The sequence below is a fragment of the Schistosoma mansoni genome, chromosome W, assembly GCF_000237925.1.
Source record: "Schistosoma mansoni strain Puerto Rico chromosome W, complete genome".
In the NCBI taxonomy this organism is placed as follows: Eukaryota; Metazoa; Platyhelminthes; class Trematoda; order Strigeidida; family Schistosomatidae; genus Schistosoma; species Schistosoma mansoni.
This window is the reverse complement of record NC_031502.1, coordinates 31,706,364-31,727,324: the sequence shown is the minus strand read 5'-3', so window position 1 is coordinate 31,727,324 and position 20,961 is coordinate 31,706,364. Positions and strand designations below refer to the sequence as shown.

At 33.4% G+C, this 20,961-nt stretch overlaps 2 protein-coding genes across 2 annotated transcripts; one reads left to right on the top strand and one right to left on the bottom strand.

The window, feature by feature from the left end:
• Positions 1–3,195: 3,195 nt before the first annotated feature.
• Positions 3,196–3,523, top strand: Smp_192570 (hypothetical protein; the record flags this gene model as incomplete). Its single annotated transcript, XM_018789387.1, has 1 exon — positions 3,196–3,523. A coding segment is annotated over one exon (328 nt), but the record flags the coding sequence as incomplete, so codon positions are not given.
• A 3,949-nt stretch (positions 3,524–7,472) lies between these two features.
• Smp_169010 (putative adenylate cyclase) lies at positions 7,473–20,914 on the bottom strand (the record flags this gene model as incomplete). The annotated part of the gene is made up of 8 exons (XM_018789385.1): positions 7,473–7,753; positions 9,848–10,004; positions 10,323–10,406; positions 16,003–16,248; positions 16,918–17,178; positions 18,406–18,599; positions 19,615–19,677; positions 20,847–20,914. 8 exons carry the CDS (start codon positions 20,912–20,914, stop codon positions 7,609–7,611), a joined length of 1,218 nt encoding a protein of 405 aa, XP_018654834.1. The 3' UTR covers positions 7,473–7,608.
• Between the last annotated feature and the right edge of the window lie 47 nt (positions 20,915–20,961).

The window sequence follows — 20,961 nt, the reverse complement described above, 5'->3', positions numbered from 1 at the left end:
AGAGATAGAATATAAACAGACTGAACTAAATTTAATCTTGCCTACACCTTCTATGAAAAGTCAACATATAGAGTTTTTGAAGAAGGATCAAATCAACAAAAGATTCTTACTATCACTCAATACACGGAACCTGGGACTATGATTGAGTTACATCACAACCTGAATGCAGTAGGTAATGTGACGTATTAGAGTCGAACTCAATGCATTGAAAACATAGAACTGGGACTTAGAATTGGAGACACAGATTTTCATCTCAAGTGTTGTTGAGTGCATTCACCTCTGTGAAGTCACATACTACAACGACAAAGTATTCCATTGTTCACACACCTTCATTTCCTTTTCCGGATGATGTCAATTTCCATGAAAAATTAGTTTAACCAAACTTGAGAAAAGCGAAAACTGTTACATAATTCGTCACACGTCACTAATCGTTCCGTGATATAATGCTGGAATGAACATTTCATATTGACAAGACAACCGACTAGATAGTTGTATTAGCACACAATCTCACGGCGTGTGCTGTAGATTGATAATAACTGTAACAGTAATTGCAATTAAAATAAACGTCGTAATAACTTCTCAAAACTATTTTCAAATGTTTCTGTGTCAGTAATGTCATATCATGCAAAACTGATGACCATGAGTTGCATAATAAATCGGAAATTTCATGACCTTTCATCTTAATCTGTTTATCAATTAATTACTGAATCAACAAAATCATTTGAAGCATGTAAACAGAAACCAGATAAGTTACCATCATCTGATAAAGGTCAATGGATTTCAAAGGAAAAATCATGTCTGTTTTGAACATAAACATCTAGTAACATTTTCATCGGAAATCAATTTATAATGACAATCTCACTTATCTGCATATGAAAAATATGTAATCAATCATTCTATATCACACATTCACCAAATACTAAACTTATCTAAATCACTAGTCGACACGGGATACATGATCTCACAAGAACAATCAGTCTTACAATTTCAAACCTTGTTTATTTTTCAGCGTGTGAAAACTTTAGATCCTGTCGTGACTATGATTTTGTCAATGGTCCTACTTGGTTCAGTGTCAGCTTTGGCGGACTTACAGTATGTTGCTGTTTATTTAATGGGTCCCCCATTCTTGTGGAGTCCGGAAACAGTTGGACTATATTCGTAAGTATTTCACTTCAAATTCAAATCGTATGATATATTTTATCATTTTATTTCAGCGGTTTTACAATACTTTCTTCCTCCGAAAGCAAACACTTCTCAGTCAAATATGAAATTATTTAAACAATTGTTTTTCAGCAGTAACCGAAAACCTAAATACATTTAGTCATATCGATTGATCCATATGTCTCAAACTCCCAAATCAATTTAGTTTCACTAGGTATTATAATAAAACTGTTTATTTTATTATAATACGCAAATTTTCATGGTTGAAATCATGAGTCAATTGAAGCTAGACCACCATGGACAACCTGGAAGCACTGGACGGCCGTTTCGTCCTATTATGGGACTCCTCAGCAGTGCTCATCTACGATCTCGCCTCGAGAGATTCAAACCCAGGACCTAGCAATCTCGCGCCAGAGCACTTACCCGAATACAATACACAAATTTGCAACTAGTAGTCAGACATAATAATTGCATGAAATTTCCATTGTTGTGAGAATTAACTGGTCGTTTATTTCTATCTCCTACACTCCCAATTGTATATGGGCTTGACAAGAGTAATACTACTTATTAAGTATCTGACACTGTTGTCAGGCTACGATATTTTGAATGGAATATTTGTTTATTTGATTTTGCCACTTCACTAGAAATCGCTTCAAACTACACAGCGTAATACAAGAACAGTTGCATGAACAACATACGTCTATCCAAACTTGAAAATTCACATTTCAAGGGGGTAATCAATACTGGTTTATCTGATGTCTGTGAAATATATCTCCTACACACTTTCAGCAGTCACATGATAAGAATTCATCAAAAATTAAAGCAAACTAGATAACCATTGTTCTATAACTCTGGAATATTCCACACTGTATTTAGTGCACGAATTTCCAGTCAACTGATATGTTATGCTACGAAGCTTCAACAATTCATGCATTTCTCATACCGAGTTTCACACACATTCGTCAAACATCTCAATGTTAATTTCAAACAAATTGTTTGATATAGGATGAATGATAGAAACACCTCTGAAATGTTGATTATCAGAAACACCTCTGAAATGTTCCAGACTGTATTTAGTGCACGAATTTCTAATCAACTGATATAATACGCTACGCAGCTTGAACAATTCATGCATTTCTCATACTCAATAACAAGTACATTCGTCTATGTTCTCAATGTTCATTCAAATCATAGTGTGTGATATGAGAACAAGTCGTCCTACACAATCCACTAAAGGTGATTATGTGTAACCGAATATCTATCCTCTCACCGATTCGATGACATTTCAAATTATTCTATCACTAAACAACCACAATCAAGCTTCAGCTTTCACTCTGTGTAGGATTTAATTTGGCCTACGAATATACTACTAGAACTTCAAACGCGATACTGGCGATCACAGAGTCTATGTGAAAGCTTTCGTCAGAACAAGGACAACTTGGCTTTAAACTTCATCTGTTTCCAAACATAAATTCAATTAGATTAGTACAATAATTATAAGAGAATTACAGTGATTAAGTGAAATGCACAAACATACCGACAACTATTGCATGTCTTGTCGAAATGAATAAATAATATGAGTCACACTAATATAATGGGATAATAACATCTTCGAATTGGTAGGTCACATGCAACAGTGATAATTCAATTACACATCAGATCAGATTATAGTGGCAGGAGCTTAAGCAACGATTTGATTAGTTAGTAATGGACATAAATAACACTGTGAAATAGTATGATTGATCATGCTACTAATTTCCATTTGGACTAAACATCATTCAGGCTCTCTCCAATACACATATCACTGTCATATGCTGTGGTGCCATCTTACATGTATCAAAAGCACTAACAGACCAGATATTTGTATGTTAGGTGTACATGGATTCTTAGGAGAAAAGATGCTTTCCATTGGATTGAACCACACATCATCAAGTATCACAAAAGCAGAAATATCACACTACAAGTGAGCAGCTGAAGCATCAGACATGCCTTCAGATAATAATAATAATAATAATAATAGTAATAATAATAATAATTTCGTCCTCATATTTCAATCTTTTCCATTTCTTCAATACTCTGTAGTGGCGTAACTGATGTGACAGCAGCTCTTCTCTCAGTCATCTGTACTGTTTTGATCATCAAATGTGACGAAAGGCGAAAAGCAAAAGCTCTCACAGATCAAAATGCCACAAAACACAGTCAAGCAAATCTTTATACACGTCAAATGAATTTACTTATTACAGTTTTCGCTGTATCAATCATAATGTTAATGGTGAATCGTTCAGTGGTCGGAGTAGCTTATCGATTTCAACTACCAACTGCGAATATTCTAATTTATATCGGTAAATGTTTGGTGCTTTGAATTTTATCATGAATAAATACATCTATCAATCACTCAAACCCAATTAAACACATGACTGAAATGATGAGAGTTGTTATTGTTTTACTAATGAATTGGATATAATTAAAATTAAATCAGTCATATTAATTTATGTATCTACTGTTCTTACATTGCAAACTCAGTCACAAACTAATTGTGTCAATTGTGTTTAATGTATGTTGAACTGATGTAGTATTTATGGCTTTACACGTGAGATTGAGTGTGCAATACTTCTCACGAATTCCTTGTACAGGCCGTTCATATGCTTGAAATAATATAAATACTAAGATGAATTTACAACCATCTGATAAATCGACATGAAAGACTAGACACGAGTCTTCCTCCATTATTCGTGATAAGTTCATAATTTTGTATAGAGTGATAGATGAAGTTATTTAGAGAGTTGGAAATCCACGAAACCCATGCTTCATCTATTCATTTCTTTCACAGTTTATCTGTTCATACGAATGCAAGATATACATTCGTATATATCCATCTTCACTATGCATTCAGCTGTTCAATACAAATTTGTTAGTCGGAATGTAATTTATCTAGTCATTAAAATTCATATTTCGTTCATCACTCTCACTATAAATAATGCATTTCGATAGCCACCATATCCTCCATGAATCACATTACACTTCAAGTATGGTCTCATCAGCGTGCACTTAACATTCTAAATAAACCACAACACTGCACATCGGTTTCCGGTGACTAATATCAGTTGTTGATTGATCTGTTGTTCATCTAGATAGTTTTGGAAGAAATATCAGAATCTAAGTAAGTATTTACACTGAAACAAAATCATCCACCATCATTTCTAGCATCAATCATGTCCTCATCTGAATAATGCAGGTCGCACCAATATAACAGTAGACAAATTAATTAGCGTAATGATTTCCAGATTTACACTAGATAATGTGAACACACACATTCAGATGAATTGCTCCAAGATGTTTGGATCGTTTATCTAAATTAAGAATACGTTATATTTGCTAGGATGATTGTTAGAAATATGTTGACTGTCTTGACAGTTTCTAAAATTACAATTACAGGATATCGCATTGAGATAAAATGGTCAATACACAATCCAGATTAGTACAGGAATTAACGGTCTAATGATGGTAGAGATAAAAAGTTTGATTTCAAGTGCAGGAATGAACATACGGAATAAAAAATATAAAGTAGTTTTCAAACCCGGGATCTAAGAGAAGACAAAAATTGTATGTATATCTACAGTTGTGACCGATTATGACCCATGACCATCAATATCTTAAACTTTTGATTAAGATAACCATACGGACCCAAACCAGATGGTCAGTACCTACCAGAAAGAAACAGTCGGAATATCAGTGACTTCATGAACAAATTCCATGTTTTTGTTTGACATCTTAACTAATCCTAAACCAGCAAACATCGTCCATCGAACTATGTAGCCGCCAGACAAACGCAATACATATCCTAACCACCTCAGTCGATGGGGATTCAATGATTTACTAACAGATTTCTCATCCTTTCTCTAGTACCTTATGCTTATTCTCAGTACTGTCCACTCCGTGATTTGAACACCTGTCAGTGATGCTTCAAAGGTACCCACTGTAGAGTACTAGTGACTCATAAAAAATGCTCTACTTTCATATGTGATTTTTCACAACCACAATGAAGAACATAATAAACTTCCGGACAGTAGTACCGTCCTTTGGGTGCCAGACGGACATCTCGCCAACACCACTATTGATGTGAAGTGGAAAAGCTAGTCCAGGTTTCTGATCTCATGTTAAGATTTCTTCAGACATCAACCCATCAAGAATGACTTGGATTCTGAGATAAGTGATGTGGTTGACACGCCTTACTACTTCATTCTTTGTTATTTCTTCAGGCGCTGGTGTAGACCAGCTCTGAATAAATACTTTACATATATAGGAAGAAGCACGTTCCAGATATGGTTTCATTGTTGCTCGGGATGTCCGGAAGACTCTGAATTCTTTCAGCGTCTTCGCCAAACAGGACTATATCACCTATGTATTTTAAGTCAACAGTGGATCTCCTGGTATAACATCAAGTTCTGAACGTCAGGTGATGAAAGTGTTATCCTTAGAAGAATGTCTATGACAAAGTTGAACAAAACTACTGAAAGTGGACAGCCCCTATAAGCACCACTTGGTATGATCAATCCTGATGACAATTCATCATGAGACATGACTTGACCAGTAGTATTAGAGTAGAGAACCTGCACAAAGTTAATTCGCTTCCTCAGTACGCCTTTCAATGACAAACACGACCATAAAACCTATAGATGGACTGGGTTTAATGCTGCCTTCAGGTTGGGAAATAGTATCATTGTTGAGTGTCGATAGAGAGGTTTATTTTTGAGGCCGTCAGTCAGTCACAACGTAGAACTTCGTACGCACTTCAGTTCGAGTTGCCATACCAAATTAACACAGAGATGTAGTTGTCGATTCAAATCTCATAGTGGCTGAAGTAGTAAGAGTATAAGTAGTAATCCAAAAGATTGGGGTTCGAAGATGTTATTCAAGGAGTATAATCCCGTGAAATAAACTTGGAAACAGAAAAAAGATAGAGACATGAAGAATTCAGAAGATTAGAGTTTGGGAGAACACAAAGAGTGGATGCACCTTCGCCATTGCAAACGATGTTGAGCCATGCCATTCAAGGTCTCTAACCATCGATTGCTATCATCTCGCGAATCCCAACCAAGTAGTCTACACCTACCAACATGGCTCAGTCAACGTTTTAATGACTTCATGGATTTGTGCCACATTTTGGTCTGGCCGCCCCTAGCTTTCTTCCGACCTACTCCTACATCATAAAACATTGCACGTCGGGGCAGTCGGTGGTTGGGCATACGTAACACGTATCCAAGCCATCTCAACTGATGAAGTTCCATGACTTCATCAATCAATTTGCCATCCTTACCTAGTATCCGTTTCCTAACAACTGCATTACTTACTCGGTGGTCCCAGGATATACGAGCAATGCTTCGAAGACACCTATGATGGAATACTAGCAGCCTACGAATATCCTCTACTCTTATCAGCCATGTTTCATTACCGTAAAGTAGAACGGAACGAACTGCTGCGCAGTAAACCCGTCCATTGATTTCGTTATGAAAGATGGATATTTGGCCAGTGAGCATCTGGTGTTCTTCATACACGCTATCATTTAAATAATGGCGGCTGAATATTTTACAGGATTAAGTGTTTTTATTGACTGTCGCTAATGACAAAAGAATTCTCATATCTGTCCAAGACATTCTCCCACATCTGCCAACAAACAAGCATGTAAATACATAAGAATAGGAGTAAATGGCCTCCACTGAACATAAACAAAATGCCAAGAATCATGTTCCAAACAATTATCAGTAACTACACACAGCACAGAAAAGCTGCATCGTTTTCATTGGGTTAGTTGACTGGTATAAGAAGACTAGGAGCATCTTAATCAACGAGTTTAAATCTCCAGTTATGAAATATCGACTCATGACAAACTAAGTATGGGTTCAAATGAAATATGAATTCACAAGAACAACTTGTTAAGTAACTTAATAAGAGAAAACGGCATTGTATAGCACTTCAATCTTTAGATAGTCAAAGTGAAATCAATATGTAGGAAAGCTATTTTTTAACTTAAAATAACATTACATCGACTTTCACATGAATTATGGTTTTCATAAGCTTTTTGACAAGAGGCTTCGAATATTTTATTGATGAATTACAATATTGAAAGCTTGATTCATAAAAACTATTTATCACCAAGACAACCTGTAATGATTATTTCATTGAAATGGTTACATTTCAATGTCTTATGACAAAATCAATATCATATCTTCATAGTAAACTGACAAACATTTCAACTATTTGACAATCATATTTACAACATCAAACACATTTTTCACTTTTAGAAAGATAAAATCATAGAAAAAAAATTTTTTATTACAATTTTTGTAGGTGATTCAGTAGAATGATCTTTTCTTTTGGAAATAATACTTAAGGTAAGTTTTCTGTTATACACTTTTTTTTGAAATGAATAGATGAGATAAGAAACGATTAAAACGTATCTCCGAAATAATTAGGAATATTATCTGATTTTGTCTCTTCACCTTCTTCTACTTCTTTTACATTATGAATATTGTTTAATTCATCATCATCTTTCAATTTGGAATTTTGTTTCTTCATCACCAATGGTAATACTCTATTTGTATAAGAATGTAATAAAATTAATACTCATACATGTCAGAAGGGGTTTTTGTGGAGATTTTAATATTTTCATAGTTGAAAGCATGAATCAAGTGAAGCCAGACGACCAAGAAAAACCTAGAAGCACTGGATGGCGCGAGACTGGTAGGTCTTGGGTTCGGATCTCGCGAGGCGAGGTCGTGGATGCGCACTTCTGAAGAGTCTCACAATGGGACGAAACGGCCGTCCAGTGCTTCCAGATTTTCCTTGATGGTCTAGCTTCAATTGATTCATGCTTTCAACTCATATTTGTATTGAATATTTAGTTAACAAGGTAATAATGATATTAACGAACATTCTGTTACAATAATGGTCATTATCTTACTGGTGATGACTAAGTTTGAAGTGAATTCATCAAGTTCCAGTGGCAAAAAGTAATTTAAAGAAATTAACTATATTCAGAGTGAAGGATATTGGTATACTCGACAGCAATGGATGATGGTTAGCTAGTGTCACTAGCTAGCTGAAGTTGAAAGTAAGAACTAATAGATATAAAATGTATGATCTCAAACTAACTCACTTGTTGCTGGCTTTTGAGTTAGTGGTTCCGGTTCCTGGTGAGTTGATCGGTGCACACGGTTGAATGGCTTTAAAACTAGTATAAATGTTCATTGACCACTGGTTACCGATGGATGTCTTGCTAATTTCATTCGATTATGAGAACCATCTTAAAAGACTATATTTTTCTAACTTTATGATAATACTACTAATGAACATAAGTGTTTGGTGAAGGCCTACAAGTGGTACTAGATGACTTGTCTGTTCACAAACAAATATACACGTCATTTCATCTTAAAATGTGCATCGTCTAAGTGTGCCAGGTTAATTTATGTTCAAGGTTGAACGTTTTCTTTTTAGACCAGCTAAGCTACTACCACTCGTCGCTTTGTCAACTCTGAGTAGATTGTCAATGTTACTACCACTTAGGACAAATTATTTAATAATTACGTAATTGAAAGTTCCTTCCATTGAAAACTTTATGTGACATTTAAGCATCTGTCGATAAAGATGGAAACTTCATACAATCAGATCCCTTGATTAATTTAAACAGTAAAAACAACAAGGTTTACAGAATAAAGTGAATTCACTATATTTCACAGTTTCTCATCAGTTGCATACAATCTCAAATTACAATTACTCGTATAAATATAATTATTGACAAATGTTTAGTATACTTTAGTTTGTGAACTTTAGCTAAATGTTCGAAACGTAATCAAAATTATAATAATCAGAAGAATGGGTATACAAAGTGTATTATATGATATTATAATGATATCTATGTTAGGAATTGTAATTTGAGGTTGTATGCAACAGATGAGAAACTGTGATATAGAGTGAATTCATTTTATTCTGTTAACCTTGTTGTTCTTGACTTGTTTCAAGATTGAACCATTTCCAAAAATCCTACGTCATTTTATTAACTACTAGGACTACTGAATGATGAGATTGTTTCATCTGATTGTTGGGTTCGATAACATGAAGTATTTTAATCAGTCTTTGATTCACATTCTGAACAGAGATTCTATTACGTCTCGTATTCTCTTCTTATGCTTTTCCAACATCTTAATTCTTTGGAAGCATTTATGTCAGATGGTCTACCGATGAATAGTTTTATCTAGCGATTTTTCTGTATCAGCTACTGAAAACGAGCCACCACACGATGGTCGTTTCTTCGTAATAGCAGTTCCCGAAGTTGGCACCAATTAAAACACACAAAATTGAGTAGATAATCTTGATCTCATGTGATAAACTACGTATCATCCAACCATTAAGTTTAAATCTAGTTGTCGCCATTTTCAAACTTTAAATGATGGTAAGAAAGCTGATTTTCCCAAATGAATGTATGTGCATTAATAAATGGTTTATTTCGTATTGAACAATAAACGTACCCTGAACGTTCTACACAACAAACTTTTATACTTTGGAAACATTTTAATCCCATTAGTTTATATATTATGGCAAATATTGTTTACTCTTCAATTGTGTGAGTGTTTCTTACACTAATTCTTATTTTATAGAGGGAAATTCACATTTTTTTCAAACTACTTACAAGTCAATAATGAGTGTTATTAACATTATTATGACAACAATGATGAATACTGTTCCTGGAAACGTCAGTACGGTTCCAGCATATATTGCAGGCAGTGCTGTAAAACTGATGAGAAGACCGATTCGAGAAACAAATGCGGCAATCGATTGCATAAAACCTGAAATGTAAGATAAGTGAATGTATTTTATCATATAAAAATTATATTCAATAGCTCAATGAAAGAATTTCTGTGCACCTAGTTATCTTCCATAAATTCTATATATAATGAACAACTATTCATGAGCATCTATCATATTCTGTCTTCATATTTTAAGTTTGAAATCAATCATCAACTTTGGTTCATATTTCACAGGTGAAAATTTACTGTGTGGATCAACTTCTGCTGTTTAATCTCATTTCACTAAAATCACTCTCAATAATTAATTTTCTACTTGAACTATGTAAATAAATCAAAATAGTTGGAATAAATTTTTACCTTGTTTACTTGAGTGGATACTAATGGAAAGCATTGTTCGAATTATTGGAACAAGAAAGCTTTTCGTCAATCTTGGAATGGAAGCTAAAATTTTTGAAAAATATTAAATTCTAATAACAGTTTATACATTTTAAATTTTATAATTTACGTGCAAGACTGATGTTCAACACATTTGACTTTAGACAATAAAATAACAGGATGCTAAGCCAGTGGTCTAGAGGTTAAGCACATGAAGGACATTGGATACATATTTAGAAGTGATGTGAATGTGCACAGTTGATGTTTCCTATAATCGGATGATGCAGAAATCTAGTGATTGCTGGTTTCAACGATTGTTTATTCAAGATAAGTCTCAGGAATTAACTGAATTATTCGACTCACATTTATGGGTAATGCTCGACGACAAACCTCTAATGTCTACTGACAATATATAATAAATATATATTTCCATCGAGTGTGTAAAATAGTGTTTACAACAGAGTCATGTAAAACATCAATCGATTCATCAATTCGACTCACGATTATCCGTTCAATCTCAGCAAATCAGTAGAATTGGGAATCAAGAGTTCTGTGTTGGTTGAGTACAAAACATAAAACACTAACACTCAGAGTTTTGTAATGAAGTGAAGTTTGATTCGACTACTGTGTGAGAGTTCCTAAAACCTACTTAATCAACCTAGAGAGACGACAAGACTGCTCATGAAACTGGAGTACCGAGGATTAGAAATAAATATTGGCAACTCATTTGTACTTATACATTGTCAGATTGGTTGTGAGAAGATCATATAATAGTTGTTGATTGAAGAATCACGTTGAAAATAAAGATTATTAGAGTTTGACCTAGCTGATCAGTGATATTCTGTTCTACAAAAAATTTGAAATCCCCACGTCTCGTACAGACTGTCTTCGAGAGTGCACCATGGTTAATGCTCTAAAACACTGAATGGAACAGTTGTTTAATGGTCGAGTGTTTTCAGTGGTTGTGTGTTATTATAACCAATGTAAGAAAATGTCAAGACAGTCAACATATTTCTAACAATCATCCTAGCAAATATAACGTATTCTTAATTTAGATAAACGATCCAAACATCTTGGAGCAATTCATCTGAATGTGTGTGTTCACATTATCTAGTGTAAATCTGGAAATCATTACGCTAATTAATTTGTCTACTGTTATATTGGTGCGACCTGCATTATTCAGATGAGGACATGATTGATGCTAGAAATGATGGTGGATGATTTTGTTTCAGTGTAAATACTTACTTAGATTCTGATATTTCTTCCAAAACTAACTAGATGAACAACAGATCAATCAACAACTAATATCAGTCTGATAACTAATATCCGACTAACCAAATTTATATTGAACAGCTGAATGCATAGTGAAGATGGATATATACGAATGTATATCTTGCATTCGTATGAACAGATAAACTGTGAAAGAAATGAATAGATGAAGCATGGGTTTCGTGGATTTCCAACTCTCTAAATAACTTCATCTATCACTCTATACAAAATTATGAACTTATCACGAATAATGGAGGAAGACTCGTGTCTAGTCTTTCATGTCGATTTATCAGATGGTTGTAAATTCATCTTAGTATTTATATTATTTCAAGCATATGAACGGCCTGTACAAGGAATTCGTGAGAAGTATTGCACACTCAATCTCACGTGTAAAGCCATAAATACTACATCAGTTCAACATACATTAAACACAATTGACACAATTAGTTTGTGACTGAGTTTGCAATGTAAGAACAGTAGATACATAAATTAATATGACTGATTTAATTTTAATTATATCCAATTCATTAGTAAAACAATAACAACTCTCATCATTTCAGTCATGTGTTTAATTGGGTTTGAGTGATTGATAGATGTATTTATTCATGATAAAATTCAAAGCACCAAACATTTACCGATATAAATTAGAATATTCGCAGTTGGTAGTTGAAATCGATAAGCTACTCCGACCACTGAACGATTCACCATTAACATTATGATTGATACAGCGAAAACTGTAATAAGTAAATTCATTTGACGTGTATAAAGATTTGCTTGACTGTGTTTTGTGGCATTTTGATCTGTGAGAGCTTTTGCTTTTCGCCTTTCGTCACATTTGATGATCAAAACAGTACAGATGACTGAGAGAAGAGCTGCTGTCACATCAGTTACGCCACTACAGAGTATTGAAGAAATGGAAAAGATTGAAGTATGAGGACGAAATTATTATTATTATTACTATTATTATTATTATTATTATTATTATTATTATCTGAAGGCATGTCTGATGCTTCAGCTGCTCACTTGTAGTGTGATATTTCTGCTTTTGTGATACTTGATGATGTGTGGTTCAATCCAATGGAAAGCATCTTTTCTCCTAAGAATCCATGTACACCTAACATACAAATATCTGGTCTGTTAGTGCTTTTGATACATGTAAGATGGCACCACAGCATATGACAGTGATATGTGTATTGGAGAGAGCCTGAATGATGTTTAGTCCAAATGGAAATTAGTAGCATGATCAATCATACTATTTCACAGTGTTATTTATGTCCATTACTAACTAATCAAATCGTTGCTTAAGCTCCTGCCACTATAATCTGATCTGATGTGTAATTGAATTATCACTGTTGCATGTGACCTACCAATTCGAAGATGTTATTATCCCATTATATTAGTGTGACTCATATTATTTATTCATTTCGACAAGACATGCAATAGTTGTCGGTATGTTTGTGCATTTCACTTAATCACTGTAATTCTCTTATAATTATTGTACTAATCTAATTGAATTTATGTTTGGAAACAGATGAAGTTTAAAGCCAAGTTGTCCTTGTTCTGACGAAAGCTTTCACATAGACTCTGTGATCGCCAGTATCGCGTTTGAAGTTCTAGTAGTATATTCGTAGGCCAAATTAAATCCTACACAGAGTGAAAGCTGAAGCTTGATTGTGGTTGTTTATTGATAGAATAATTTGAAATTCATCGAATCGGTTACACATAATCACGTTTAGTGGATTGTGTAGGACGACTTGTTCTCATATACACACTATGATTTGATGCTGAGAACATAACCATGTACTTGTTATTGAGTTGAAATGTTGTTCAATGGACGTATTATTAGTTATTAGAATGCAAATAATCAACATTTCAGAGGTGTTTCTCATCATTCATCCTATATCAAACAATTTGTTTGAAATTAACATTGAGATGTTTGACGAATGTGTGTGAAACTCGGTATGAGAAATGCATGAATTGTTGAAGCTTCGTAGCATAACATATCAGTTGACTGGAAATTCGTGCACTAAATACAGTGTGGAATATTCCAGAGTTATAGAAGAATGGTTATCTAGTTTGCTTTAATTTTTGATGAACTCTAATCATGTGATAGGCAGATGACTTAGCTTCTATGTGACGAACTAAACATAGAAATAATGAATGCAAATAAATCATCTTACATTTGTTCTGCAGCGCATTTATCAGGTTAACACAGAAACAAATGTCTTTGCATGATATTTCAAATGTGTAACTACATATTATCTAACTAGTCGGATTGTCAATAATTTTGTGAAGTATTATGATAACAACGTGATGAGATTTTGGCTTCTAAACGTGTGTATAGGAGATATATTTCACAGACATCAGATAAACCAGTATTGATTACCCCCTTGAAATGTGAATTTTCAAGTTTGGATAGACGTATGTTGTTCATGCAACTGTTCTTGTATTACGCTGTGTAGTTTGAAGCGATTTCTAGTGAAGTGGCAAAATCAAATAAACAAATATTCCATTCAAAATATCGTAGCCTGACAACAGTGTCAGATACTTAATAAGTAGTATTACTCTTGTCAAGCCCATATACAATTGGGAGTGTAGGAGATAGAAATAAACGACCAGTTAATTCTCACAACAATGGAAATTTCATACAATTATTATGTCTGACTACTAGTTGCAAATTTGTGTATTATATTAATATAAACAGTTTTCTTATAATACCTAGTGAAACTAAATTGATTTGGGAGTTTGAGACATATGGATCAATCGATATGACTAAATGTATTTAGGTTTTCGGTTACTGCTGAAAAACAATTGTTTAAATAATTTCATATTTGACTGAGAAGTGTTTGCTTTCGGAGGAAGAAAGTATTGTAAAACCGCTGAAATAAAATGATAAAATATATCATACGATTTGAATTTGAAGTGAAATACTTACGAATATAGTCCAACTGTTTCCGGACTCCACAAGAATGGGGGACCCATTAAATAAACAGCAACATACTGTAAGTCCGCCAAAGCTGACACTGAACCAAGTAGGACCATTGACAAAATCATAGTCACGACAGGATCTAAAGTTTTCACACGCTGAAAAATAAACAAGGTTTGAAATTGTAAGACTGATTGTTCTTGTGAGATCATGTATCCCGTGTCGACTAGTGATTTAGATAAGTTTAGTATTTGGTGAATGTGTGATATAGAATGATTGATTACATATTTTTCATATGCAGATAAGTGAGATTGTCATTATAAATTGATTTCCGATGAAAATGTTACTAGATGTTTATGTTCAAAACAGACATGATTTTTCTTTTGAAATCCATTGACCTTTATCAGATGATGGTAACTTATCTGGTTTCTGTTTACATGCTTCAAATGATTTTGTTGATTCAGTAATTAATTGATAAACAGATTAAGATGAAAGGTCATGAAATTTCCGATTTATTATGCAACTCATGGTCATCAGTTTTGCATGATATGACATTACTGACACAGAAACATTTGAAAATAGTTTTGAGAAGTTATTACGACGTTTATTTTAATTGCAATTACTGTTACAGTTATTATCAATCTACAGCACACGCCGTGAGATTGTGTGCTAATACAACTATCTAGTCGGTTGTCTTGTCAATATGAAATGTTCATTCTTGCATTATATCACGGAACGATTAGTGACGTGTGACGAATTATGTAACAGTTTTCGCTTTTCTCAAGTTTGGTTAAACTAATTTTTCATGGAAATTGACATCATCCGGAAAAAGAAATGAAGGTGTGTGAACAATGGAATACTTTGTCGTTGTAGTATGTGACTTCACAGAGGTGAATGCACTCAACAACACTTGAGATGAAAATCTGTGTCTCCAATTCTAAGTCCCAGTTCTATGTTTTCAATGCATTGAGTTCGACTCTAATACGTCACATTACCTACTGCATTCAGGTTGTGATGTAACTCAATCATAGTCCCAGGTTCCGTGTATCGAGTGATATTGATTATCCTTTGTTAATTGGAATGAAATGAAGACGAATGTGATGATCATTATCGCTCAGTTTGTAGAGATATCCCTCCATCTATCAGACCACGGTGAATTCGGTCTTCCACTTGAACTAATTTAAAGCCATTGATGAGAGTCCACTTTTATTGGAAAATCGCAAACACTATTCCACAAAACATCTAATGAGTTCACTAGTGGATTTGGATCTTAATAAAATAAATTGTGGACATGCTCATGGTGTTGTATATGGATAGTTTGCTAACCCATATCATCAGAAATATATTACGTGACCATTTCTGAATTTTCATACATTTTATCTTTAAAACATCATAGGAATATAATTGTAGCGATACTTTAACAAGAGAAAAGAAACATTATAGGTAAAAAAATAAATGTCAATCTACTAACTTGAAATGCTTCTGTAACTCTGCTTGTCAACGTCTTTTCAAATTCCATTTGAATGCTACGAGTATCATCATTTGGATCATCATTCTTTTCTTCATCAATAGGCTGTTTGTCCGGTACAGCCATTATTTTCCTTCTGTTTTTATGCGTCTCGGGTAAACAGAATATTAAAATTAAGCTTGGAACGAGTAAACCTAATGATGTGAACATGGCTACTTGAAATCCATAGTGGTAGATTAAAGCTCCTAGTAAGTGGAATGAAAAAAAAACACTTTATTTCAGGCGATTTAAATTGATAATTACACATACATAAACTGTACACTGTTTACGATGTACTTTAGTTACTTTGAAAGATAATGGATTTCAGTCGAACGAAAGTGAACGCGCAATAATTGAAGTTATGCATGTTTAATTGGAAAATGATTTCCACCAGAGATAATATTAGTAATTTTGTATATGAACTGGTGGATAGAATGTCAAGTACTTGAGTCGTCTTTTCATGTGAATCTGTTTGAAAAGACTTTAAGGTGTTTTTACTAGGAAAATCCTTATTGTATGGGAACAAAATCAATTGAAATCCGTTCAGCTAATGTTTAGAACAGAAGATGAATCACACTAGAAATAATGTCCGAGATATTGTCAGTGTTTATAAAGTATCTCATTGAAATAAAGGCGAAAATCTCTTATTCAGACAAGTGCTAATGTTCATGTAGTGTTCACATATCCATGAAGTAAGAGTTGATAATTTTGTCTAGAATGATATTGAAATCTTCTTAATGAAACCATTCAGATGAGACGATATAATGCGGCCAAGATACTTTAAAGTTTTGCTAAGATCTAATTTATCTTTAAAGATATACAACCTTTTATTAAATTATGAATATAAAATTTTTAAAACATATTTATCAATTAACCTCCAATCGGTGATCCTGCTGATACACATAATGCAGCTATTCCGTCAAAAATTGTAAATAATATCCACATTTGTTTATCAGAGGACTTTACATTTTTTCCATCTGTTTTTTCCTTTGAATGCATCTTGGATAGATGACAAACGTCTACTTGGATAGTGGCAACCTGAGCAAAGAGTGACAAAAGACCACCACCAAAAATCGCTTCCAAAAGTCCGGGGATTAAAATCAGCCACAAATTCAGCTTCAACAACACAATAAGACCTGAATCAATAAAAAATTGAAAGCTTGAATTACTTCATGGTAATTGAATATAGATTGAGGTCGTTTACATTACAATTGATTCGAAACAAGATTAATTTCAGTGTATTTTAAACTTTATTAAAATGTTATATGAAATGAGTGATTCGTAAATAATTTTATGTCATATCTTAGTGTGTGGTGTGTGCGATTGATGTCGACAGATATAAATATTATGTATCACCAACCGGAAGTGCAATGCCTGATGGCAGAAGGTTAGGAAGATCGAAGAGTAGATATTTAGAATAAAGAGTCATTAGCGTGGAAACGAAGGAACAATCAATTCTGAGACAATTGATTCATATAATGCAAATGAAATATCGACTGCATGGATCTTAAATTTTACCAAAATACTTTATATAGCGCTGAAATACGTTTGGTTGTCCTCGCCTATGTTCTCATTCACAATATTGGGTTCTCACTTACATAATATGGAAATCCAAGGGTCAGTATAAGTTTCATGATAAAACACTGTGAATCGGTAACAAATTATTGTCGTTGCGTTCAACTGATTACAATGGAAGTTGACAAATATCTCATATAACAATGAACAAGTATTATCATGCCAGTATGTTGATAAAGTATACTAGTGGGATGCCTATGCTCTTCCACGAGGAGTAACAGGCGTAAATAAGTATGTTGACCAAATGAAAGCTATTATTTGTAAAAGGAAATATATATCAATCTTATTTCAAGTCTTCCAATTAGCTACAAATAGACTTAAATTAGAAACAATATTGTTATTAGGAAAAAGAAGAATTAACATAAACTTGTTTGATGAATTCAAGGTGTATGTTTGAAACAGGTGAGTAAAGTGTGATTGCATGAACATGACATAATCTAATATTGAACACTTTATAAATATGTTTTTGCTTATGTTTTCTTTAAATTTAATAGATAGATCTAATGTACAAAACAAATAAACTTACTTTATTAAAACTCAAAATGGATTTAGCAGTAGGATTATTCAAAACAAACTGAGTATATCACCACAAAACAATTGTGATTTCAGACCTTAGTAATTTGAGTATGCGTTTACTATATTAAACAAGAGTGAGATTGATTTGTCACATAAATTTAGACCTGATCAAATAAGAGACGTCATTCCTAACATTCTGTACGATTTTTTCTATTTAAATACTCTGATGTAAGGCAGATAATTACGTAGTATAAAAGGTGTATATTACTTACCAGTTATACCAACATGCAAAATTTCACCGATTAATAAAATTCCAAACGCTGCTCGACGACCATATCGATCAGACAAATAACCCACTAATAAAGTGGTAATCAATCCAATTGTTATGCGAACTGAGTTTGAAGCCGCTTCAAGAGTTGCGGCTTTTTTCTGAGCCAACTTCAATTTATGTTTATCCAAATCTGATCTGTATTGAAACGCATTGACATAAATGAAATAGATTTCAGTGAAATCTAATTGTATCACAAGGGTATATTTAAATTTAGCATATGGTTGTGTTGATTGAATTACAATATTACCAAACAATTTTTAACAAGTTTTCATTCCGAATTGCTGTATCTGTGAATGTGTCGTAATGGGTTTCAATAAAGATATAGGTTATTGAGAAATACTAATGATAATTTGTATGAAACTCATTGGGACAATAAGATTGATTAACTTGCATTCAATGTTTGGATGAGGCCAAAAGACTGAATACTTCACACTAATGATACTTATGAGAACATGTGTTGTGATTACACCGTATTACGCTTTTTTAGTGACCTTATATCTGACTTCAGGTAGAAGGTCAAAATATGAATAAATTGGCCCATTCCGAAGCTACAACAAGCTATTTGGGCGAGCCCTTACATTTTGACTAAATTATATTCTTTGTTTATAGAGAGTAGAAACAGTAATAATTCTGTAATGCAATTTATACAAGACAGTATTGAAATTAGCTGACTGACCACACATAATCCAGCTTTATTATGACGCATGCGACATACTTATACAAGAACTTAACGATTCTGCAAGTAGTTAACATGTGTGACTCAGAGAAACTTCGATACAGCATTTAATATCATTTTCATCAGAATACTAAAGAATTCACACTAGAAATAAAGTTTATTACACTGATTTGTTCAGTATGAACTAACAAACAGTATTGAACTAGTCTTCATTCAGAGTTTGGTGGTTCAAAGCATCAAACATCCTGTACACTCACGATAATTGTTGTATCTTTCACTAGCTTCGTTAAGCCTAAAGTTTATTTTGCCATTATGCAATCGTGAACCAGTCTCAATAAGATCCTAATCATTTCAAGCCTCAATCTCTTTACTTGCTATGTTGGTGAATCGATAGTTCTCAAAGCAATGAGTAGCTGTGTATGGCGTCAACATTTGTCAATAATATGGCACATTTCTCAAAAAATGTCAACTCACATATTTTTATATCGTTGTCTTTCCTTCTTTGTATAATAGGGAAGACCTTGTTCCGTGACAGCGCTGAAAATGTGAAAGAAGATTAAGTTGTTATACAATACACTTCTTTTAATCATTGTTGAAAATTCTATTTCATTCATATTCCATGGATGATGTGTGTCGTTCATGTTTTCTATAATATATTTAACTGGAGTGCATGTAACAAAACATTATATGAAGAAAATAGGCATTCCATGGCTATACGTTTTTAAATTTATCAGATGGATTGTCTTGATTACTGCCCAGTTGGGTTTTATTACTGGCTGACAAATGTCGGAGCAGAACTCGAGATTGTTGTGCAATTAAACCTCATAAGATGCTTTTCAGTTAACTTGGTAAATTGTGAAACAACACTACATACCGAGAGGAACACGGTGTAGTGTTATCTGTGCATAAAGTCTTGTGAGATACGACCTGATAATCTGATCGGTTTTCACGAAAATTTAATTGTTTCGGGTTAGACACACACCTACAGCTAAAATGTAGCCAAGATTTCTTTTGACAAGACGAAGTAATAAAGCATCTTAAAGCCACTATAAACTTTTTAATAAAGATAAATAAATTTTTGAATAACTAATCAGAGAAAGCTGATTAAAAATTGTCATGGCCGTTCATCTGGAGTGAAATATTATTGGTGGAATTACTTCTTTCAGAAAACGGTGCTGGCAAATGTAAATCCACTACATATCATATAAAGTAGAATAAAATAATCATCTAACCTTCTTGAATTACTATTGTGCTACTGGGTTCTGTTAATTTGATGAGCTAGATTTCGATTGTTGGAATGAAAGAGAAAGTGATGACCAGTAAATAATCATCAATGATATGAGTTGTGGCTGACTTATAACTGGTCATAAGATTATATCACTGTCTTAAACCCTCAACTACTTTGAAATCAAGTAAAAAAAACTACTAACAAGAGGAACAGGTTTCTTATGCTATGAAATAACATGCTTATATACAAGATATTAACACAAAATGAGCATGATAGAATGTCATGGACGGTACGATATTGTTCATTCTTAGGTAACTCATTTGTCAACCGCATAAGGTTTGACTGCTTGTCATGATACTAGAATGACGTATCAAGTATATTGTGGTAATTGCTAATGTACTATGTGAAATTCTACTTCACTTAATATAGGTGTTATAAAATCAATAACATTTAGAATCATAATAATGATTATACTTACCTGTAAAACACATACTGATCAGAGATAAACAAATTTAACTCAACAGCAAGATATAAAGTCACTGTCATAATTACAAGTAAACCGATCACCCTAACTTTCAGTGAATGATGTTTGG